This window comes from Rhopalosiphum maidis, chromosome 3 (assembly GCF_003676215.2).
Source record: "Rhopalosiphum maidis isolate BTI-1 chromosome 3, ASM367621v3, whole genome shotgun sequence".
NCBI classification, from domain to species: domain Eukaryota; kingdom Metazoa; phylum Arthropoda; class Insecta; order Hemiptera; family Aphididae; genus Rhopalosiphum; species Rhopalosiphum maidis.
This window is the reverse complement of record NC_040879.1, coordinates 67,563,305-67,586,849: the sequence shown is the minus strand read 5'-3', so window position 1 is coordinate 67,586,849 and position 23,545 is coordinate 67,563,305. Positions and strand designations below refer to the sequence as shown.

Below are 23,545 nucleotides of genomic sequence, written 5' to 3'. Positions count from 1 at the left end.
TAGTTTTCGATTAATACTAAGTTAAACGTATATAATATTATATTATGTTAATATATAAACAATTTTGGACATTAGTAAATCAGTTTTTTCGTTTTCGTTTCGTCATTACTGAAAAATGGAAGTTCAAAGGAGAAACAACGACGAAATAATAAGCTTAGAATTATTATAGTGTCAATTGAGTTGAAAACGGATTATATTTTTTAATTAAAACAACGATTAGTAAACATTTATATATAGGTAGTATCAACAAAAAAAATAGTCTGTTTGTAAATCAATAACAATCAACCGTTTTTTTTTGTTTTTTCAATAATTTTAAAACCCAGCCTTTTATGCCCAATATATTATTATGTGCTTTAATCAGAAGTGTGCACACACATATAATTCCAGTAAATATTTTTTTCTCGTGTATACGTAGGTAAGTGAGAGTGGCTAATAAGTTTGTGTATAATGTTATTTATGTATACATATATTATATAAATATATATGTGTGTGTGTACGAATGATAATAGTAATCCATTAGGATTATATAAAGATTCGCTGTTGTAAATGTCTTGTGAATGTAATGACGTTGATGTTGTTTTCGCAAAATTCAATTTGACTGGACTAGGTTCAAAAATTCTTCGCGCGTCTTTGAGTCGTCTCGGAACACTCCCAACATAGTAGACGTGACGGTTTTGCTGTTTATCTTTTGCACGCCTCTCATGACCATGCACATATGACTGATAAAATATATAGAAAAAAAAAACAAACAATTATCACGCCATTCTTTATACCTACTTGTGCTATATTATGCGTTTGGCTACTGTAATGTCAATATTATGGTAGCGGCGGATCCTGGGGGGGAGCGATTGGGGCGATTGCCCCCCCCCATTATCTCAAAAAAAAAAAAATAGTTTGAAATCCCTGATTTTAGTTTTTGACGTAATTATACTTTAAGAGTAACAAAATTATAGTGATATATTTTTTTTTTGTTCTATACGAGACTGTGGAAAATAACACATGTATGTACCTAAATAAATACTTTATCAAAATTAATGTGTGCCCTTTAAAAAACGCCCCCCCCCAGTTATCTTGGTCTTGATTCGCCCCTGTATTATAGTATAGGTAACCGCGGATTACAAGAAGACATTATAACGGACTGGCATCGAATTAGCTGGAGGTGAAGAACGGCGGAACAGTGTATTATCAAATGTTTGGCCCCGTACTTCGCCCATTCAAATCCGAGTGCTCCGAATGCCATCAGCATCGTTTTTGAAATATTGTTTTTTTTTTCTAAATATATTCCTCATTTTCTATTTTAGTTAGCAATAATATTTAAATTAATGAGGTTTTCGATGCATTGATGTCGATGCACCAGATACCGTTGTGCCAGTCCATTATATTTAAAATTTATTTTTTTTGCATTGGGTATTTCATTATATTATTGTCTAATAATACTCCCTCTGGCCTCTGTATCCTCATTGTTTTTCTTTTTTTTTTTAAGACAACAAACGGTGATAACATAATAATATCATCTATTCGTATCAATTATTTGAAATAGATATGAATAGTTTTTCAGTTCATTGTTTAACATATAATGATATTATGCACTTATAACGTTATATTATACTGTATTTCATCGTTCGAATAATAACTACGCGCATTGTTATCATTTTTTTACCTATTTATTTGCAACGGGTTTTAAAAAGCTGTTATCGAGTTTTTTTTTAATCTAATCAACAAGTGCATTTTTCATATTAATTAAATGCCAAAGCACAATTTTATTGACAACAACCACCTGCAGGACTACAATTTAGTATTTACACACCCTCGTAACCAAAAACATAATATTATACAATTATTGTGGCGGTACAGTAACAATAGCTATCATAACTTAAAATGATTGAATACCATTTATATCGCAAATTGAAAGTTAATAAATTTGATTGCGGGACATGATAAAATCGTATTTCATCACCGGACGACCCCGAGGTATTCTTACACAGGTCGTAAAGTTATGAAAATTGTTTAAATATTTATTTTAAAAATCAATGTCGTTGATTGACAGACACTGAAACTTTTATAATTTTCATTGTCAATCAGAAAAGGGCATAGTATTGTAAACATTTATGTAGAAAAACTTTTAAGATTCGATTTTAATCCTTGAAGCACAGTTAATTTGTTTCGCGATTTACTATGGCTACTGGCTATACTGTTACTTCGTACTCAATGTCTACAACTATAATTTAAAATACGATAGAAATGTTATTCAACGGAAAACTGTTTCTTTTTAAATGCGATTAAGTAATTTATCTAGATTTATTTTAATGCGAGTTGAACATGTTTTTGTCATTAATTTATAGAGTGAAAAAATACGTGAATTGGCTAAATTATTATATATATATATATAGTAACTGCAGGCATCAGGACACGTTCTCAGAAACATTTCCCCTCTCCTATTTCATAAATGTATAACTACGTTATTGTTTATTTTGATATTATGGTAAATTATTGTTAGTGCCGAAATATTCGCAGGCCATTTAAAATTATTACAAGGCCACGATCATGATGGGATTTTTTTTTTTTTTTGGAAGGAAAGGGTTTAAGTGGGAAACATACTTCCTCAGTCTGCTTATTTGCCTTGTTTGCTAACTATATAGGGTTGGCCGCCATTGTCCTTTATACTTCCATATAGTACTTTGCCCCCCCACTTTTCTTTTATTCACACCAGCTGTTTCCATGTGATTTTCTATTTTATTTAACCACATTTTCTTCAATTTTCCTCGCCCCCTCTTTCCTTCGACATTCTTTTCCGTAACCACACTCACTGCCTCTGAATCATCTCTCCTTATAACTAGCCTATGTACAATTTCAAAAGTTGTAGAATATTTATGTAATTTATTTAAAATGATGTCCTTTATATTGGGATGAAAATATCACCATCGCGTCCATTTTTGTCTAATTATGTGTACTTTTTATCTATTTATATTTATAGTTGTTTTTTTGTTACTACATTACTAGTAGTATTTACACTTGGTAAATAAATTAGTAGGCATAAGCACTTTAATAATAAAATACCTGAGCTAACTTTACCTAAAAACTTTTTAGTCCTGCACTTGAAATATAATATAATATAGCTAGCTAAATAAAACCTGAAATGTATTCTGTGAACACCCTTGCTAACAGTGACACAATATACAGTTCACTTAATTCATATTTCTATATTTTTTCATTTGCTATTTTAATTTTTTAAATTTTATTATCATAAAACAATATTATGATTCAATATCTGATTTATAACACTTAGGTGTTTATATTTTTTTTTCGACAGGCTAAAAGCTAAGGCGTTTAAAAGAAATTTAGTGTGACTACACACCCCACAAAAAATAACGTCCCTGACTTAGTAAAATGTGATAACAGATTTTTTTTAACTTCATATACGTGTAGATTGGTTTGGTTCTTTTTTCTAAAAATTAAAGGTAACATTAACATCAAATTGGAAGTGAAAGGGTTAATAATTGATATTGATTTTACCTAGGTTTTGTTAATGTATAAACCAATTTAATATAAATCCAGAAAATATAATATATGGTTGTTTTGAAGATCTAAATCGAAATATTGAATTTATATTTGTATTATTTTTACTCACACTGTTTTTAATTGTTCATTATATTATTATAATTATCAGTGTAGCAAATACGTTTAATGCGAGAGGTCACTTTTTAATTTTTTTGGTAAAAAAATATCGGTTATTTTATTATTTATTTATTTAATTATTACCAGTACATTTTCCAGACTTAAATACCTCTATAGTATTTATTCAAATTAATTAATTTCTAGATTTAATTAGATTACTAAGGTCGTTTAACGTAATTTCCACACCAGTTGCTGGCCTGTTGCAATTGTAACATACCAGTAAATGGTTTTGCGTTCTTTCAATCAATATATATATAAAGCCTAATCATTCACTATTAGAATTTTCTAATGAAAATATTTTGCCTCTTTTATAAAGTTATAGCAGCGTTACCACACATGTAGAAATTTTTTGAAAACAAAAATCAACTTACACTCCTTCAATGACCACAGCAACTCCAGCGGGCTGGATGGCTTGGGTGACAGCCACAGCGATCTGTTTAGTTAGTCGTTCTTGAACTAGCAGACATAAAAAATAAAACGATGTTATTATTTATAAATTACATATTAAACTGAATGTGTGAGCCGAGCTACATTAAATTGTTCGCATTATTCTTAAATAATTTTAAAACTGAGAGGAAAAAATGTTGATTAAGCTTTTCTATTAAAAATCAGATCAAAAGTTGAAACGGAATTGGTTGCCTTGGTTTAATAGTCTATAAAGAAAATTATACGTTAGTATTATATTTTAAATAAGATTGAAATCTATTTTTTTTTAAGATCCGGCAAACCAAAAAAATTAGCAGTCTCAACGCAGATTTGTGATATTGAAAATTCCTTATAGTTTTTAAAAATAATTTATATCACAAATAAGGAATAACTATAACATAGATGTAAAATGTGCATAAATTAAAAAGTTTATTTAATTTATGTAACAACTGCTTGGAAGCGAATTCTGTATAAAAAATATAATAATAGGTTTTTTTTTTTCAATTAGACTAACAGTAGCCACGTGTTTATTATTCTATTCATTAGTTTTTTATTCTCTCTTGAATTGAATTATTAATTTTAAATTTTAAATAAATTAGAAATATGTTAATAAAAAAAAAATATATAATATTATATTGATGATTTATATTTTATATTAAAGAAACGTTTAATTTTTGGTTCAAAATAGTAATGTAATTATTCATTTAACATTTTATAAAAATGTATTTAATAGAAAATGGAAATACAGTAATAAATATTGTTATATATTTTATCTTGTTACAGTTTGTTATACTATGATATTCTGATAATCCTATTAGATTAGACCTTATCCTTTGAGTTAGTGGTTTGTTTAGTAATTATTCTAGTACTTAATATTTAAGTTTAATTTTGTAACGAAATACATCTTACTATTAATATTCATCTACATCAGATAAAAGTAATAAATATATATATTTTTATAATTAGATATGTTTTTACAACTTTAAATTGCTATGTTGAGTGTACAATCCAAAAATATTATACGATCACCACTACATGAAAAAAAATTTCAATTTTAATTATTAGATTCCAATTTAAAGTTATGAAATGGGCAAAGTTTTGTACAACAATAGTTTCAAAAACTTTATCCATAATAATCAAAAGTCACAAAAAACATTTTTCATCCACCTAATAAATATCCAATATTTAAACAATATTGGTGATATTATGTGTATAATATTTGGTTTATATTTAATATTTATTTTTTAATATTTTTCTTTCACATTGTTTGGTTTTACCTTGAAGTCTTCTGCTAAACATCTCCACGATGCGTGCAAGTTTGCTGAGGCCCAAAATTTTGTTTTTCGGCAAATATCCAATCGAAACTTTCCCGTAGAATGGGACTAAATGATGTTCACACATACTAAACATTTCAATGTCCTTCACCACAACCATTTCATCGTGATCCTCGTCAAATACAGCATCGTTAAGTACGTCTAAAACAAAAACGTTCAATAATTTATATCCATTAATTATAACATATATATATTTAACATAAAAATAGTGCAATGATGTTTATAATTTTCCATTTGAGTATTTAGAAATATAAATCATAATACACGTAAATGTAATTTTAAAAGTTCTCAGCGTATAATTAGTACCAATGCCATTTTACTGAAAATAATATGAATTCATTATAAAATAAACTCTCAAGCATATTAAATAGTTTACGTTTATTAGTAAAAGATTTTTTTTTTGTTTTGGATGAATGAAAAACTCAAGGACTCTCCCTGAAAATAATATGTTGTCTTAGTAATACAATGATTAATTTTTAAAGAAATATCTAATAATATTTACGAATTATTACCATTTTAAAAATGTTTCGATTTATTTATAATTGTTGTAATGTTATTATAATAATAATTGTTATCATTGAATTAATGATATCGTTATTTTAAAATATAATATACCCCCTAATGAAATCCTAGTCAATTATCTGGTATTATTGTTAGGAAAACTGCTTTTAAATACTGACAATTTTAATAAACGAGTACAGTATTCGAGTGTGCTTTAATTTGCTCTTAGTACATAATTTCCGTGTATTATACACGGACAACGATTTGATTCTAATCACGTTAAAAATAATTTATAAGACCTTGGCATTAAAAATGTTATTACAGTATAACTTATTACCGTTTTAAGTAGTGACTTTAACCATATGTAAACTGCGTTTTTAAAGTTTCTACAAAGTTCATCCTAGATAAGCAAAGGTTTTGTAAATCTAGGCAGGCCACGCTAAATTATTTATATATTTTTCTATTGTATTCTAGAGATTGTAATAATTATATAATCTCGTCTATCGTTCTAATCCATTGACGTTTTGTGATAACACATATTTATTTTAAACTACGTCGAATGAAAAAAATTTCATTCATAATTAATTCGTGTGTTTGAAATTTATACATTATTATTGCATGTTGTCTCCCCCGTAGCAGCAAATAGTGTTTGATATTTGGGGGAGGGGGGGCTGATGTCCTAGCTACTGAATGAAGCAATGAAACATTTATACAGGTAATTAACACAAAAAAAAAATGTTTAGTACAACATAAAGGTATATCGTATACTGCTTACTTAATTACAATATTGACAGAAAATAAAACTTACTAAACATTTTTTTTGAATGTGTTATTTCATCTAGTTATAATAGCTGTTAAAATTATATTTATAATATATAATATAAATTATACATTTATACACCACATAACTTTTAGAAAAACAATAGGAATTATTACTGTAAGTATGGCTTTAAAGCGACAAGTAACAACAAATTAATATAATTATAGAACACATTTTTATTTAAAAAAATGTACCCAAACATTTTTAGAGCTGTATTCTTCGGTTGGATTTAGCAAATGTGTTTAATATTATTTCAGTATCTACTATAATATCTTTTTCGATATTTCGATATCTTTTTCAATACCAATATGAGCTGCAACAATAGACTCCCTAATATGAATGCTTATTATTCTTAGTTCTTGGTAGATATTATGGTTTATGGCTACAAGTCTACAATGTACAATAATAATAAAAATAATACCACGATAAATAAAATTTATTCATTTACAAATTACATAATCTTAAAATACACACACACGATTTTGCATCATAAACTATAATAATACTGATAAAGCTTAAAAAAAATTAGGAAATGTTTGGGGGGCTATTGAAGTGTTTGGGGGGCTTAGCCCCTAAAGTCTCCCACTATTTGTGCCTATGGTCTCCTCTTAATAACGCATAACGCAGCAAATTTTACGTACAAAATAATCTATATTTTACTAGATGTGTTGTTTTTAATATTAGAGAAAATTGATTTATTATAAAATGAAATATTATCTAAAGCCTCGCGAGTGGGTTTGTTAATTTTGATGGTAGTTATGAACCAACATTTTAAAACGTTTATATGTTGTTTTAAAATCAAAATATAAAACAAAACCTATCGCAGAACTAAAAATTATATTCTTACCCTTAAATTTGTGAACATATCAATTTACTGTTAAATTAAAAAATAACACAGGTAAACGCATTGTTCTGAACGTAAAGTTTGTTATGTCGAGCGTTTGTAAGATATAGAGAATACACGTGGGTATATAATATCCTTTTAACACTAGATTGAAAGTGAGTATTAAAATTTAATCCAGAATCGCTAAATCCATTATATGCGCGGGAATCTAGTGATTAGAGGTGAATAATAGACACGACCCGGAATTATGTGATATGAAGAAATTCGGACTAGTCGGAATATTAAAAGTTTATAGTTAGATGAACTTACTGTATCTACTGCGCGTATTATAGCTGTGGCATATTTATAGTGGTTTAAGATAATAGGGAGTACTCTAGACTCCTTAAGTAAAATTTAATAATACGTACATTTTCACATTCAAATAATTTTATCTGTGATAAAGTAAAATAAGGTATATTTTTTTAAATGTTTATTCGTTCAATAAAATTGTGTCACCTCTCCTTTGAAATTTTTTCAATTTGCTCCACTGTTGCTGTTGCATTTAATTTATTGCCTAACATAAAAAAAAATTTCAGAGACGATGGCTGAAAATCTGTGTACGAAGTCTCACCATCAGAATATGAGTTTAATTCAATTTAATTCAGTATATAAATCCATGTCACTAAGTCCTAAATAAGTACCTAATTAAATGTAATAAAAACAGACAAATAATGCATCTTGCGAGTAAAACGCTAGAATTAGTATTTAAAATAAATGGTAATATTTTTATTTAGGAGTTTTGTTTTTAGTCTTATTTAAATATCAACAGTTGTCTCTTATTAGCTACGTATTAACCGATATTTGGCCTCCAACCATTGGTGGCCGTTGTACGTAGGAGTTTCGTTGCAGTAATAAGTTGTAAGCCCGAGCAAATCGCCTATTGTTTCTCGGAAAATCAATAATTGTCTAAAATATTAAATTCAAAAATGCATTTCAGAGATATAATATTATAGTATTAACCATAATTATTTACAATCGATTTATTATGCGATATTTGAGCTTTATATGTTCTTACGAACAGTCGCGTATTAAAATGTCATGATTATTAACTATCCACTAAAAATGCTATATTAACATTTTTAGATTAAATTGAGCCTAATTTATTGAATTATGTATTTATATATTATATTTATACTTTATATCATTATACCTAGGGTATACAATATGAAAAATTAAAAAAATCTGAATTGCTATTTATTTTGCATAATTTACTTATTAGCTAATCAAAAAAAAAAAAAAAAATGCATTAAAAAATGTACGATAAATGCAATTTTAAATTGTGTGGATACCTATCTTACTTATTATAGACTATCTATCTACGTCGTATGGTATATTACATAGTCGTTTGGTTAAACTAAGATTTTATTTTGTTAAAATACAATTTCACTATTATAATATTGTGTTGCAGCAATAGGCACTTAAAGAAAACCTATTTATACCTTTTTATCAAATTACATATTATGAAAACATTAGTTTATATTTATTTATTAAAAATTATCAAATCTTTTAAATCTAAATTATTTTACAATAACAAAAAAAAAATTAATTAATTACTTACGGTTTTTAATTAAAAAATGAATCGATTTTGAATTTAATTCGTTTTTAAGACACTTTAATTGATTTTATACTTTTAGGCGCAAACATTAAAATAAATAATTAATTGTAAAAACAAAATATGTGTTTTTAAAATATCAAATATTATTTATTTAAAAAAAAAATTGGATTTAAATAATGGTTTTCGATCTATTACCGGTCTTTTTGTATAAAATAATAATAATACCGTATTATTTTTCCATTGAAATATGAAAATAATAATTCTTGTCTCTCGTTTTCATTGTACTGATTAACATAGCGGACATAGTGGATGCTTTGGAGTGCACCTACAGCCTATTATACGTCAAATGTCATCGTCAGATAACGCGTTTGAAGATGTACCCAGAAATGGTATAATTGCTACCCTTTGTGCACGTACATAAAGCAAAGAGAAATCATGATTCAAATATGAAATATTCTATATAAAAGTGATGTCGATTAGAATAATTCACAGTAAAATCTTAAAAGCACCCCACGCGTAGTGTTCGAATTCTGGTATGTGTACGAAATGTATAAGCTTAAATAAATTAATACGATACAGGTAATCTATGTATTTAAAATATTATGACGAGCAGATATCTTTTATTTTACTTATCGGCGTAGTTTTTTTAAACTTTTTATTAAAAGATTGCGTTTTTTCTTTTTGTACACATTTGTCGAGTCGTTGTTTTATAAAAACTAATCAAACAAATTATCAAAGACACATTAGTTTAAAATAAATAATTTAACCGACCGCCGTTTGAGTTATTTTATTTGTTCGATTATACAGTATACGGATTTCTGTATGTGGTTTTTTCTGTTTTTACATTTTTATGCAGATGAAATAAGTAATTGGATTAAAGTGCGTTAAGAACTATCGAGTGTAAACCAATCCAATTAATTACCGTGTTCATTACTTTTTTTGGACGGATTATTATTTAACCTAGTGATTCCGATAAATTTCAATTATTCGCTGATGCATACCTAGGCGTTAATTAATCAAAAATGTACATGTGTTTGATGATAATAAAAAAAAATAATTATACGTACAGATTACAATACCCCGACAATTGGCTTGTTATAAAAATATGAACGTAATATGATATCGTTAACACAAATCACTCCTCCAATACCCATATCATATTTTTAGTGGAAGGTAGGGAAAAGAGGTATGGGGCGTTCAATCAGAACGTCGACAACCACTTGTAACCGGACCAGTATTGTACAATACCTCAAAAGTACGATGATTTAAAAGCTTTTCCGTCCCGTTTCAGAAATGATGGCAATTTTCAATTTGCTGTTACCAAGGTAACAATGCGTAGACGGTTTATCAGTATTATCGGGTCGATATGTACGTATATTATTTAAAAAAAAAAAAGTACTTAAAAACGAATAAAATACATAGCCCGACAGCGTAATCGTAGGTATATAATAGTATTGAGCAGTCGGATTCTCTCTTATAAAACACCAATTCGATATTTTTGGATTGACAACTCTCCGGTTTCGCTAATAAATCGCGGTACGAAATTCTTCGATTTACCGTTTAACGTTAATTTAATAATATAATGTACCAACGCCGTAAATGACTTCACACTCGCGGTTATTGGACCTTTTACACAATAATGTCCGACTCACACGTCGTGTCCCGTTGAATATTATTAAACGATGTAACGTGAAGTGTTAAATTGAATTTTATGTAATGAAAATTCAGAGAAAAACATAGACGATAAAATAAATTGACGTAGTTCCCGAGGCGCTTCCCAGTACCTTTATTGTTTTCAGAGAGCATAATATATAGAACGAGCGAAGGACACACAACAGACACTCGCACACGTATAATACCTAATACGTGTGTATATAATAATATTATGTATTTAATTATATTATCAGAATACGTCGGTAACCTTACGATTATAAAATGCATAATAGTAATATACTCTTATTGTATGCATAATGCACATTACTCGTGTACAGGCGTGTATATAGTGTATATTATAATATAAACTCTTGGCTCGATCAATTGAAGAGTAAAAGTTTTTAAATATTTTTTTCATACCTATGTGGGATAAAACAGTTGTTAATAAAAGCGGAAGGACTTGCGGTGTTATAAACGACCTATACACAAATCTAATATATTTGATATGTTCGCTTATTTTGACATTTTTAAAGAAAATAATCGCATTACTATTCAATCGCTCATATCCAATAACCGGAAAAGACATCCGAAACGATGTAATTGAAATAATCTACTGAACAAAAAAAAAAAAAAAAAATAAATAAATAAATAAACCGCTATTCGCTAAAGGCTTATCTATCGCTGTAAATAACGCTAAAATATAGCTGAGCACTGTGAACGGTTATTACCAGCTATCGTCAAATAAAACGGCTCGAGACGATAAAATACGGCACGTAAAATGATTTGAGTCGATTTTCACCGAGGTGTAAATGTTTAAAAACAGTAGCTATTGGCAAACTATTAACTTATTTCAAAAGGACGAAGGTGTATAATATTTCACGTGTTATTTCGAGTTTGTCACATTTACATAATATTATGTACGCTTTCGGCGGCAGTATACGACGAAACGGCACGAAAACGATTAATTACAAAGTGTGAACCGTGAACAATCGTGTATATTATTATGATATCGGTACGTGCAGTGTTATTTATAAAAAGGGCGTGCGAATTCTCGGCAGTCGATTATTGTTTCTACCGAGTTATCCGTCCACGATATTATTATAATGTACGTTTGTATCGTATTTCCTTAATTACGCAGACAGCAGCAGATACCTACTTAATTCATTTGTTATAATATTTATTGTTGAATACACGTGTATAATATATACAGTATTGACGCGTTCATATCCGCTCGGGGTTGTTACGAATTATGATTTCAAAATGATGCGCTAGCCGGGTACTACCGCGTGGCCGCGTGCACATATTTACCGTACATTTTATTGTATATTTAAAATATGTTTCGATAAGTCGGTGACATTACTTTGGGATCTAAATCTGATCAAATCGTTGTGATGACTACTAACTATACCTAATCCGCGCATTAATCGAGTGATAATAATTATTATAAGTGTTCTTTTTGAATATTCTACATCAGTTATTAATGGAGGGCACTACAAATAAATTTATAACTTTAAAAAAGCATTACTTAATAACTAATAACTATACCCAGTCGAAAAATTAAAAAAAAATAAATAGCCATTTTATTTTAAGGACCGTATTCTGATAGATTTTTCTACACGTAGATAAGCGTTTTTGTTTTATTTGAATAGGTGTTTTTTAAATTAGAGATTTTCAGTATTGTATGTATCAGTATTTGGCGAATTAAAATATTGTACATTCTCCGTGCAATCGTGCTGTACAATTAAAGAATGAAAACCGATATTATTATATTTAACGTCGTAAAATCACTAGGTATTTAATTGCTATTGGTTTTTATTTTGATGCTTTATTTTAAGATATTATATCTATACACATCGTCATTAAAATAAATCCACAAAGCAGTATAAATTACCAAGTATACGACAGATGTATAGGTAGTTTATAATGCGTTTATAAATGGGTGTTTAAAAACGAACCGTGTTCTCGTGAACTATTCACTACTATATGATTGTACGTCAAAATCAAATTACTGAAGGCTAATGTATAGCGGAGCGGCAACAGCAGTGGCAGTAGAAACTAACCCGTGAAGTAATGATAGAATTTAATATTCTCGAACGTGATGTAATTTATAGCGTTATAATTATATTATTTCTTACCCTCACACGCGAAAAACGTCACAAACGACATAAACTTATTTCAACAGTGTGTATGTTGAAAATCTTTACTCGTAATAAATTCATTTAACGGGCGATTTGAACATTCAAAACAATATCATCTTCGTTCCTGTTAACACTGCGATATCGACGAACCGACGGTTCATTAATCATTGCTGTAGAGTTATTATAAAATAAGTGTAGGTACCCGCAATGCATGAATGAGCCGGGTGAATGCGAGAGCTGTGCAGTGTTCAACACCCAGTATTTGCGTTCTATCGCCAAGTAATTAATTTATTCAAGACGTATATTCTCCGTGTTTACTGATTAGGTGCTGTTGAATTTGTATGAAACATATTTAATAACGGATTGTTTTTTATGTGATTTATTTTTCCCTGGATAGGAATTTTATAATATTACGCGTTTAAGTGAACCCAAAAGTCTACAAAATCGATCAAATGTCTATAAAATTTATTTTCGATTGAGTCTAATATAATAAGAATCTATGACGGTTCTATTCGTTAAAAACCATTTTGAATTCTAAAATGGTCGAATTAAATAAAATGTATACTTTTTCCTAAAATATGTATGGAACACTTAATTCTATAGGTACATTTATTTACAACATTTCGAGTGTTAAACAAACGAGTGGTAATGTGGCTAAATTGTTAAGAAAATCATACTAATTATTTTAAGATTTTCTTTCCGATTTAAATAAAGTTAATTTATATTACATTTTACACGCGTAATTAATAACAATAAATCATGAGATATTTAATTTAATTTACCGAATAATTTTTAATTAAATGTAAAATTAATTATAAATTAACTTAATTTAACTTGATTTAAATTAGTAAGAATTTTCTAGACTAAATATCTAATGCAATTATTAATAATGATTCATATTGATTTAAGGAGAATTCGTTTATACTGTTATTCGGTGTATATTTTAATAAAAATGTTACACGCCACGTTCTAAAGTGAGTATTTACTCTTATACATTTAAAAAAATAATCAAATTGCATCAATTACTCTATATAATAAATATAATACTATCCACATCTAATTAGTAATTATATTAATCGATTACCATTCTATAAGTTAAAAAAAAATGAAAATGTAATGATTACAACCTGATTGTATTGCATGCATGCAGTAATTTAGCAATGTTTGTCTATAATATGTAAATATATTGTGCGCCAAATGACCAAAATCAAACAATTTTCACGTTGTCGCTTATTGTTTTTCTGTTATTTTGTTGTATATAGAAAACATGGAACGAAACAATAATTATTAATGTTATTATTATTATCAAAAGTGATTTACGTAGTCGCGTCACGTTGGTATGAGCCGATATGCGTTATATTATCGTGTCATAATGTGACGTCTGAGCTTGGCCCTACACATTTTTTCCTGGCTTAACGAATTACACAGTAATGCACTTAAAAATCGCATTTTGAAGAGCCGGCGGGGGCGGCTGGTGGGAATGGGCCTGCAGTTATATTCATGTATTATTCAATACCGCGAAACCTTTTCCACATATACGCGCGTATCGTCTAGAAGACAGCCGCGGAGTTATCTCGGGAAACTGGCGCATTCAATTACGGTGGAACGCTTTCGAAATCTCCGACACTTTGCCGTTTAATCAGACGAAGTACTGGCAATAAAAGGATTCCCCAGCGCCGAAATACGAATAATGTATACCTAATAATATCAAGGTTGGGTTTTCATTGAAAATGTTTTAAGCATAAACAACGACTTCACGTTTTTTTCACGCAGTTACGCCGTCGCATGCAACATAATATTATACCTGCCTAAGATGATCGCCGAGAAAGAGTTGGCCGTACAGAGTTAATGTGTTAATGTGCTCGCTGCTGTTATAGATAGACAAGAAAGTCGTTTGTTAACAAAAAAGCTAATACCCATGGCAAACCACTATGTATTTTTTTTTAAGCTATAAGCTTCTTAAAATTACTTTTTTATTGTGAAACTGGTCTTATAATTTTATCGTGTGATAAACATTTAGTTCGTTTACTTTGTTTCGTATATTTACTATTCACGGAATCGTTTCGTAATTTATTTAGGTTCATGCAATTAATTATTGATTTCATGTTTTCATACATGACATAATCTTATATTACACTAAAATTAAAAATATATATGTCGACTATAACGATTTTTCCATTCTAGCGTTTAGATATATCATCTTTCAAAATGTATATGTTTGACATAATATTATGCTCTAAATTTTATAGTGATAATAACAATTATAACAAACATTAAAACCTAGTCACGAATTTCAAACAGGTTATTAATTAATGATAAGAGATATTATATTATTGTATAGTTGTCAATGAAAAATAAAATATGACATCTAATGGTTTTAAATTAGTTGTGTAACTATATAAATTAATATATATATATATATATATATATATATTATATTGTATCATTATAATTATTTTTTTTTTTAAACTGAATCTCAAATTACAGCCATATTGAAAACGAAAATAAAATAATCTATTTATCATAATAAATCCTCCCGTCTACAACTAGGTACATAACACACAACATATCAATATCAACTTCCTGAAATCAATTATAAATACCAATCGCATTATAGTTATAATAAATTAGCAACCAATTTATTTAATTAGTTATCAAATGTATTCTTTCCAATAACAAAATAATAATATAGAAAAACACATACATACAATTTATTTGCAATGGTGCAAGGCTAAGTTTATAATATACTTCTCAGCCACACCTTTTTATTTGTGCCCATGCGTAAAAGTTGTTGTGAAAATTATAATTATTTTTTTTTTTTTTGAAACTACAACGTCAGAGTGACTGATATAATAATAGATATTATACATTATTAGTATAAGATGTACAGTATTAAATATGCGAAATGTATTATACTACTGTTTGAAAAAATCCTGATTTACATGAATATACGACGGGTCTATGTTTAAACATATTCAGTGTTTACATCCATTTTTCTATTAATAATGTATTTATACTAAAATTTTGATTTTAAAAATCATTTAGCCAGTCTTGTAAAGTACTTAAGTTAAAAAAATATTCAAATACTTTAACTCAAATACGTATTTTAAATAGATACTTTTGAAAAAAGTATTTGAATAAAATATTTTAAATATTTTCTCAACGAATCTGTATTTAAAATTAATTATTAAATTTAAACAGTTTTTATTTTTAGTTCATATATTTTGTATTTCAAATCCAATCATCTTAAAAAAAAAAAAAAAAAAAAAAAAAAAAAAAAAAAAAAAAATGAGAAATAAATGTGTGATTTGAGTTAGAAAATATAATTTATACTCTGTATATAAATATATAAATAATACAAATTTTCCAAAAATTTTATTTTTATTTAAAAAATGATCTATACAATTAATGTAAGATACTATGATAATGTTATATTATAAATCTTCGAAGGTTTAGATTAAATCAAAGTACCTCTAAATATGGCCCTAAAACTTAGATATTTAAAAGTCAACAGAAAAATCAAAATTAAAAGAAATGCAGTATTAAAGGTTAAATAGTGGTAAGATGGCTATAGTGAATCTGTATACACGTTCAATTTTAATATATATATATACATATTTATATAACGACTGTTGTATATAATATAGTCAAACTCGAACGCCATATAAAATTACCTGTCAGCGTCTGATCGTAGCCTTTGGTGAAGAACAGCATTGCCTTTGCAGCCCTCTCTGGAGTCTTCAACAACCCTTGACGTTCAGGGTTTTCTCCCAACGCGCTCAAAAGCATCTTATACGAGTCAGTCATGTCCGGTAACAGGGCTTCACGGGTAGGTGGCTTGTGGTCCAGCTCTAAGTCATGGTGAAACGTGCAGTGCTCATGACCTGTGGACAACAACCGTATTCATGATATAAATTCGTTGTTATCACACAACATAATATACACATTGACTGTTATCTATGAGTTGTGACAAAAAGTGGAGTTCTACTGCACCCTCAATTTATTAAACACACGATAAAATTATGTGTGTGTGTGTGTGTGTGTGTGTGTGTGTGTGTGTGTGTGTGTGTGTGTGTGTGTGTGTGTGTGTATCAATTTACATGCATTCGTCGTCGGAAAATATATATAATACAAAATCATAACGCAAAACTATCATTATTATAATAACATAATTTTATAATTAGTAGAATATTAATTTATTAACGTGTGAATCGTCGTAACCGTACCCGGCATCTTACCCGGCGTGGTGGACGTTCTTGGCGTTTTCGGGTTGCCGGTATCGTCGAATTCGTTTTCGTCCTTCCACGACGCCAGTTTCTTCAGTGCCGGCGGTTTGGTCTTTTTTAGTAGGCTCACCACGTCAGTGCCGTTGCCGTTGGAAACCGTCGCGGCCATGGCTATCGTTAGTCTTTCGGATGTGTATACAAAATTATCTCTTATCGACAGAATCGGTGGTAACGGCGGTCGGTGACGAACGAGAGAATATTAAACAGTATTGTTGTGTATAATATGTTATGACAATATTATAACGGACGTGGAAAAAGGAAAACGATGATCGATGGGACTTGGGCGACGGTGAACAGAGCCGGACGTCTGGTGACGGTCAGCGTACGACACTGAATGCGATTCCGGGAGAGTATCACCGCGGCTGTCGTGGTCCGATCGGGTCTTCGGAGGAGCGACGCGCGCGTGTGCGAAAGAGTGCGCGCCGGACGGATTTATATGCGCCGCGGTGGAGGGGAAGTATAAAGAGGTGCCGCCGCCGCGTATCGTTTGTCAACTTCGCACTTTTCTCCCTCTTTCTTTCCCTTTACTCACGTGCGCGCACGCCGTACTCGTGTGTGTGTGTGTGTGTGTGTGTGTGTGTGTGTGTGTGTGGTTTTCGACTTTGGCTTTTACGTGACGAGGGATCGGCGACAACGATATATGGAAATTATTATGTAATCACATATTATGAAAAAAAAATTAAATGAAAACAATATGGAAATAAATGATAATACGAGTTCCCGTCCTATATAATATCATATCATATTATTATTATACAAAGCTAAAATAATTGTATTTTTTATATAATACCCACTATAAAGCGTCAATGCGCATCATCGCATACAACTATTATAGGATGCAAAATAATGTATATAATTGTCGACGAATGAGTGGTATCGATAGATTTTGTCAAAACAGAAGTGCACTGCAAAGGGTCTTTGTGTTTTAGAGCAAACACTATCGGCGGATTTGTTTGCTTTCCCTCTCGGTTCACGAGAGAACGTCTCCAAATACACCGTAAAATATAACGATTTTGTTTTATTGAAATTCCGGTAATATATAATATATATATTTTGTATATATATATATAGGGATTAAAACCTTGACGTTTTGCCGTAATGTCTGACCTAACGGCCGACCGAATAATCGCTATTGAACAATATATATATGTATAATAGGTCTCAGACAAATATTTTAATAATTATTACCACATTGTTCGGGCAATAAGAGTTATAAAAACAAAAAAAAAATCGTTAAGATTACAATATCCGTGACATAACGCGTATTCTATAACAATATGATGTATTGATGTGATGTATTTCATGGAAGATCCGAGATTATATTGTTATTAACGTTAACCAATTAATTCTGAAATCGATTAAATTCTATAATAATATATACATCGTAAAGAAGTAGTGAAATCAGCGATTTAGTTGAAATATCCATTGGACTATAATAATGATGTATATATATATACATCTATATAACGGAGTTGTAAATTATATCAAATTGAAAAAAATCGGTGCACTTTATAAAACTGATAAAAGTGCATATTCTATTACGATTCACGGGTGACTGAATAATTAAACGCACAACAATATACGATATGCTATAATATTATACATTTCGTATATATTATGATATAATAATGTCGTTTAGATAACTCATCAACACACTTGTTGTCCATTTATTATTGTAACATCTATAAATTAGGTACTTACTATACTTATATACCTATAGATGTTCGCTCCCGGCTTATTATAATATACCTGTTATACAAACAGACGTAAAATTTGAACGGTTTTGAAAGGTATACAAAAAAATGTACAAAAATTATACTCAAGGACCTTATTAATAATAATTATTATGATTTCACCGTATAAACGAGTAATGAGTCGAGACGGCGAAAATAATCGAGTACATAACTATGAGATCAGACAGATCAAATGACCCCGGCACTTAGACCTAACCTGACGTCTACGGGTACATTTTTGGAATTTCAAAGGTGCGGGATTACGAGGTTTTTTAGATTTCTTATAATAAAATAACAATATAAATTTAAATATTTAATTATTGTTTGCTTTGAAATCGATTAGACGCAAACTAATTGTAAAGTAATGACTAACGACGTTAAAATTATTTTATTCTTAAATTTTAGCTTAGAAAAAATTTGTTTATAACAAATATTTTTCAATAATTATTTTAGCTGGATAGGTCATAGGTAGGTAAGTACCTACCATAAAAGTTTTTCACTGTAGTGAGGTTTATTTAAATTAACTAGTGTTCAGAAACTAGTTTACTATATTGGTTTTAATATTATTTCACTTTTACCTACCCGTTATATAACACGTAATATACATTAAAAAACTAGTTCTTAAATATTAGTTTTATACATTTTACATTATAGGTACTAAAGTTTTTTTTTTTTAATATTATGTAGTATGCCCCTTTGGTTTAAATTCGACGTTTCCGAAATTTGAAAACATTGAATTTAAAATTAATTAAATGCAGTATAATATGTATAAATATTTTTAATTATTTGTTCATTATTTAATGAGTTGTTATACTTACAACAATAATTTAATTTATCTAATGAGCAATGATAATATTATTAAATTCGAAACACATTCACCTAAAACTTACAACAACTGAAGTAAAAAACAATATTTATCACTAGGATCGCCGAAAAAATATTTAAGACAGCTTAATCCAAAATTGATAGTAATATACCTTAAGTTAAGTTCATTAAATGTGCAAATATTATTTCTAAGTTTTAAACTAATAGGCAGTGGATTGTAAATTTCCGATATTATCTAAATCAATTTTAATTGAAAATAAAATAGATTGGTATGTATTCAATCATAAACTAAATAAAACATTTTTGTTTTCGATTTTTATTATTACAGGAAATCTATTTAATTTGAATTGATTCAAAAATGAATAAATTATGGTAATAAATACAAATTACTTTTAAGGAAAAAAATAGGTTTCTTATTATAGGTATTTGTACTACATATAAATGTATAAATTATGTGTTTAATTTATACGTATTGATTTTTTATAATATTTTAAGTTACGGACGTTTAGATTATTTGTTATTAAGTTAATATCATGAATAATTGCAGTTTTGTGAAATTTAATTTATTATTCAAAGTTTAGGTATTTATTATTTTTACTATAATATATATATATATATATATTTATTTATAGAAATATTTTTATTAAGCCAATTTTCCCTAACATGTGTAATATGAATGTTATTTAATATTATAATAGTTACATAAATTATCTAAAAATAAAAAATATCATGAATATTTAATAATTTAATTATGTGTGTAATTTCAACATAACATAAAAAAAACTTTAAGCTTAGTATGTAGTAACATCTCAGAAACGTTGTAATAAATTGTATAATAACATCGATATCTGAACTTAAATATTGATTCGTATAGCTTGTAGTTTTTACTTAACAATACATATATTTTATAGTATAAAATTAATATATTATGTTAATACATTAATAATTAGTATTTGCATTGGAAAATAAAAACAAATATCAGTTCGTAAATTGATAAATTCCTTTTTAAATCGGTTTATGTAAAAACTGGTTTTATTGAATCACATAGTTAAATTATAATAAATAATAATAGATTCCATAAAATGAATTAGATGATCAGTCATTTTACAATGTTTCATCACCGTATTGATTTTCCAGAAGCATTACTAAATATTTTATTCAAATAGTTATTTCAATATTATAATATGTGTGTAAACTGTAAATGAAATGTTGTTTGAACCTGTTACGTGAAATAAAATAACCTTGTGGTCTTAGATCGTTTTGCATGTTGTTCAGTTATTTTTTGAAGGAATTATAAAAAAGTAAACAATTTTATTTCATATGATAATATCTTTACCAAAAGTCTTGTTTAAATATATAATCAGCGTAAGACGTAAATGGGTACCTATAAAACTAACAATGAAATACAAAAATAAAAATCACAACTTTACCAAATCATTGTGAAGGTAAACAAATATTAATCGTGAATTAAAAATATAATAACATACAGAGTAGGTATATAACTTAAAAAAATTTGGATTTAAAAACAAATTTGAAATAAAATGTGATTTTTAGTAGATTTGTGCATATATATGTAAGTGATATGTTTAATCGGATGGTTTTTCATATTAAGAGTCGTGGTCTGAATTTATTTTCGTAACTAACGTTATCGTTTTCAAATTTAAGATAAAAACTCGTAAGCATCACGGGGGTCTTCAGAGATCAATACACTTTTCATTATGTGATGTTTCGTCCATATTGTTTGTTCTTGTACTGAAATATTTCAGTTTTTGTTTGTACTCGGAGAGTAATAGGTTTTAATTTAATATTACATTTTCATAATATTTTCATTAATGATGTAAACCATTTTAATTAGTGTACATTACGATGTCTGAAAAAAACAACAATTAAGTGAATTATTGGTTTAAAAATGATAACATTCATAAAACATTTTATAAACAAAATTCTAAGGCATCAGTACTTCTCGGTTATTTTTTTAAAGAATAATTTTCAGGTATTTTGGACTCCATAGTAAAAATGCAGACGTATTTTAAATTATTTTACATATTAATTATCGTAGGATTTGGCTTAAATATTAATAAAAACAACAGCATGCGCAATGATATTGGCCGAACGTATATAGGTACCACAAATAAAATTTGGTAAATGTATAGGTATTACGAACGGGGTTAATGGGATAAGCTTTTAATCCGTTCACCGAAAAAGTAAAAAAGTTATCGGAAAGTGGAATGAACCAGCTGTAGATCCAATTATAAGTATGATATTCTATTGATGATTTTGTTACCGACTGCTATTATGTTATAGAATTATATAACTAATTAATTTTAACTATTGCGTAACACTTTGGGGTTGTATAAGAATACAATTATAAGTCAATATCGAATGTCCTTAACTGGAGAATTTCTAAGGATTCAGTATTGTATGCCTCTCATTTAAAATATATATTTTGTCAATGTTTTCCTCGCAAAATCTTTGGTTACACGAGTGCATAGAAAATTATATTCACCCCTTTGCTGAGCTGTCATTAAATTAATAAGCAGATACCGAGTTCATAATCGGCAACAAAATAAATAACAACAATGATATAACAATATGATTTTATAGTATCGCCTAATAGTTATTTATTATTATCTTGTAATATGGTGGTAAATAATGTCAAAAATTAAAATAGGAACGAAATAATTACAGAAGACGTGTTTTGACTATTGTAATTGATTTAATTAGTGGATACTGTTAATTATCAGTCGTTTCTGAGTAAAACGAAAGTATCAATTAATGTTAATTAACAAATAATTATTATCCAACAATAATATTATAAAATAATACTTTAACAATCAGTTGATACTTAATATTCTAATAATAATAATAATAATAATAATAATAATAATAATAATATGGAATCTACTATACACGTTTACAATCGATTTCTGCGTTTATTTTTAATATTTACGAAGTACGAAATCAAACGTTATTTCCGCTTTTACCTATATATAGTATGTTAAGACTGCAAATACATTTTATATTTTTATATGCTTAATCGGTGTTGAATTCATAAATTATTCATACATTCTGTGAACAGTATAATATGAGTATATTGTATTGGTATGGTATTATTTTTTATCATTACTATTGCCAAGTAAAAGTAATTCTTAAGTGTTGTTTATAATATAGTAGAATAATATGACACCGAGGTCGAACATTTCATACTTTTTGTAGTGTCGACTAAAAGGTACAACAACAATTTTTCGTATCGTTAGTGAGTATACATATATTTTAATGGCATTAAAATCTGTAAATTCCGCTATGCCAGTGGTTTTCAATTAAATACCTATTTTCTTGATTATTATTGTTACATTGCGTTTAAGCCACGATTAAAACCATCGTGGTAGGCATATTCATCGGTGTGTACAACAGTATTTGATATTATACAGTATGTTTACATAGCCACGTAGTGTATATCATTAATCCCATTGTAAACACTCTCAAATGAATTTGAACGATTCACTTACAACTGTTGCTTCAATTTATAGCACTTATAAGTAAATATCCTATGCAAATTGCAATATTATTTACAAAACGCAAAAACGTTATTAAAATTGAAAAAAAAAAGATTTTATTTCTAAGATAATGATATTTGTATTGTGAGTGAACAAGCGATTGCAAGTGACTTCAAAACGTGTCATCGAAAAAATCTTAAAAATAATATATTCAATCTG

At 28.2% G+C, this 23,545-nt stretch overlaps 1 protein-coding gene across 2 annotated transcripts; it reads right to left on the bottom strand.

Moving 5' to 3' along the window:
- Positions 1-305: 305 nt before the first annotated feature.
- On the bottom strand, positions 306-17,681 carry LOC113557119 (GTP cyclohydrolase 1). 2 transcript variants are annotated; one of them, XM_026962433.2, is made up of 5 exons: positions 17,212-17,681; positions 16,660-16,869; positions 5,379-5,576; positions 4,047-4,131; positions 306-719 (listed from the first exon to the last, which is right to left on the bottom strand). In XM_026962433.2, the coding sequence occupies exons 1-5, from the start codon at positions 17,378-17,380 to the stop codon at positions 590-592; spliced, it is 792 nt and encodes a 263-aa protein (XP_026818234.1). In that variant the 5' UTR covers positions 17,381-17,681; the 3' UTR covers positions 306-589. The 2 variants fall into 2 exon arrangements, with proteins under 2 accessions (XP_026818234.1, XP_026818235.1); XM_026962434.1 differs by having other exon boundaries at positions 17,224-17,681.
- Positions 17,682-23,545: the final 5,864 nt, after the last annotated feature.

Coding starts and splice junctions, on each gene's coding strand:
- LOC113557119 (XM_026962433.2), bottom strand. CDS start 17,380: ATGGCCGCGACGGTTTCCAACGGCAACGGCACTGACGTGGTGAGCCTA. Junction 16,870..17,211: donor CACGCCGGGTAAGATGCCGG/GTACGGTTACGA, acceptor TGTTGTCCACAG/GTCATGAGCACTGCACGTTT. Junction 4,132..5,378: donor GTTTAGCAGAAGACTTCAAG/GTAAAACCAAAC, acceptor TATGTCTGCTAG/TTCAAGAACGACTAACTAAA.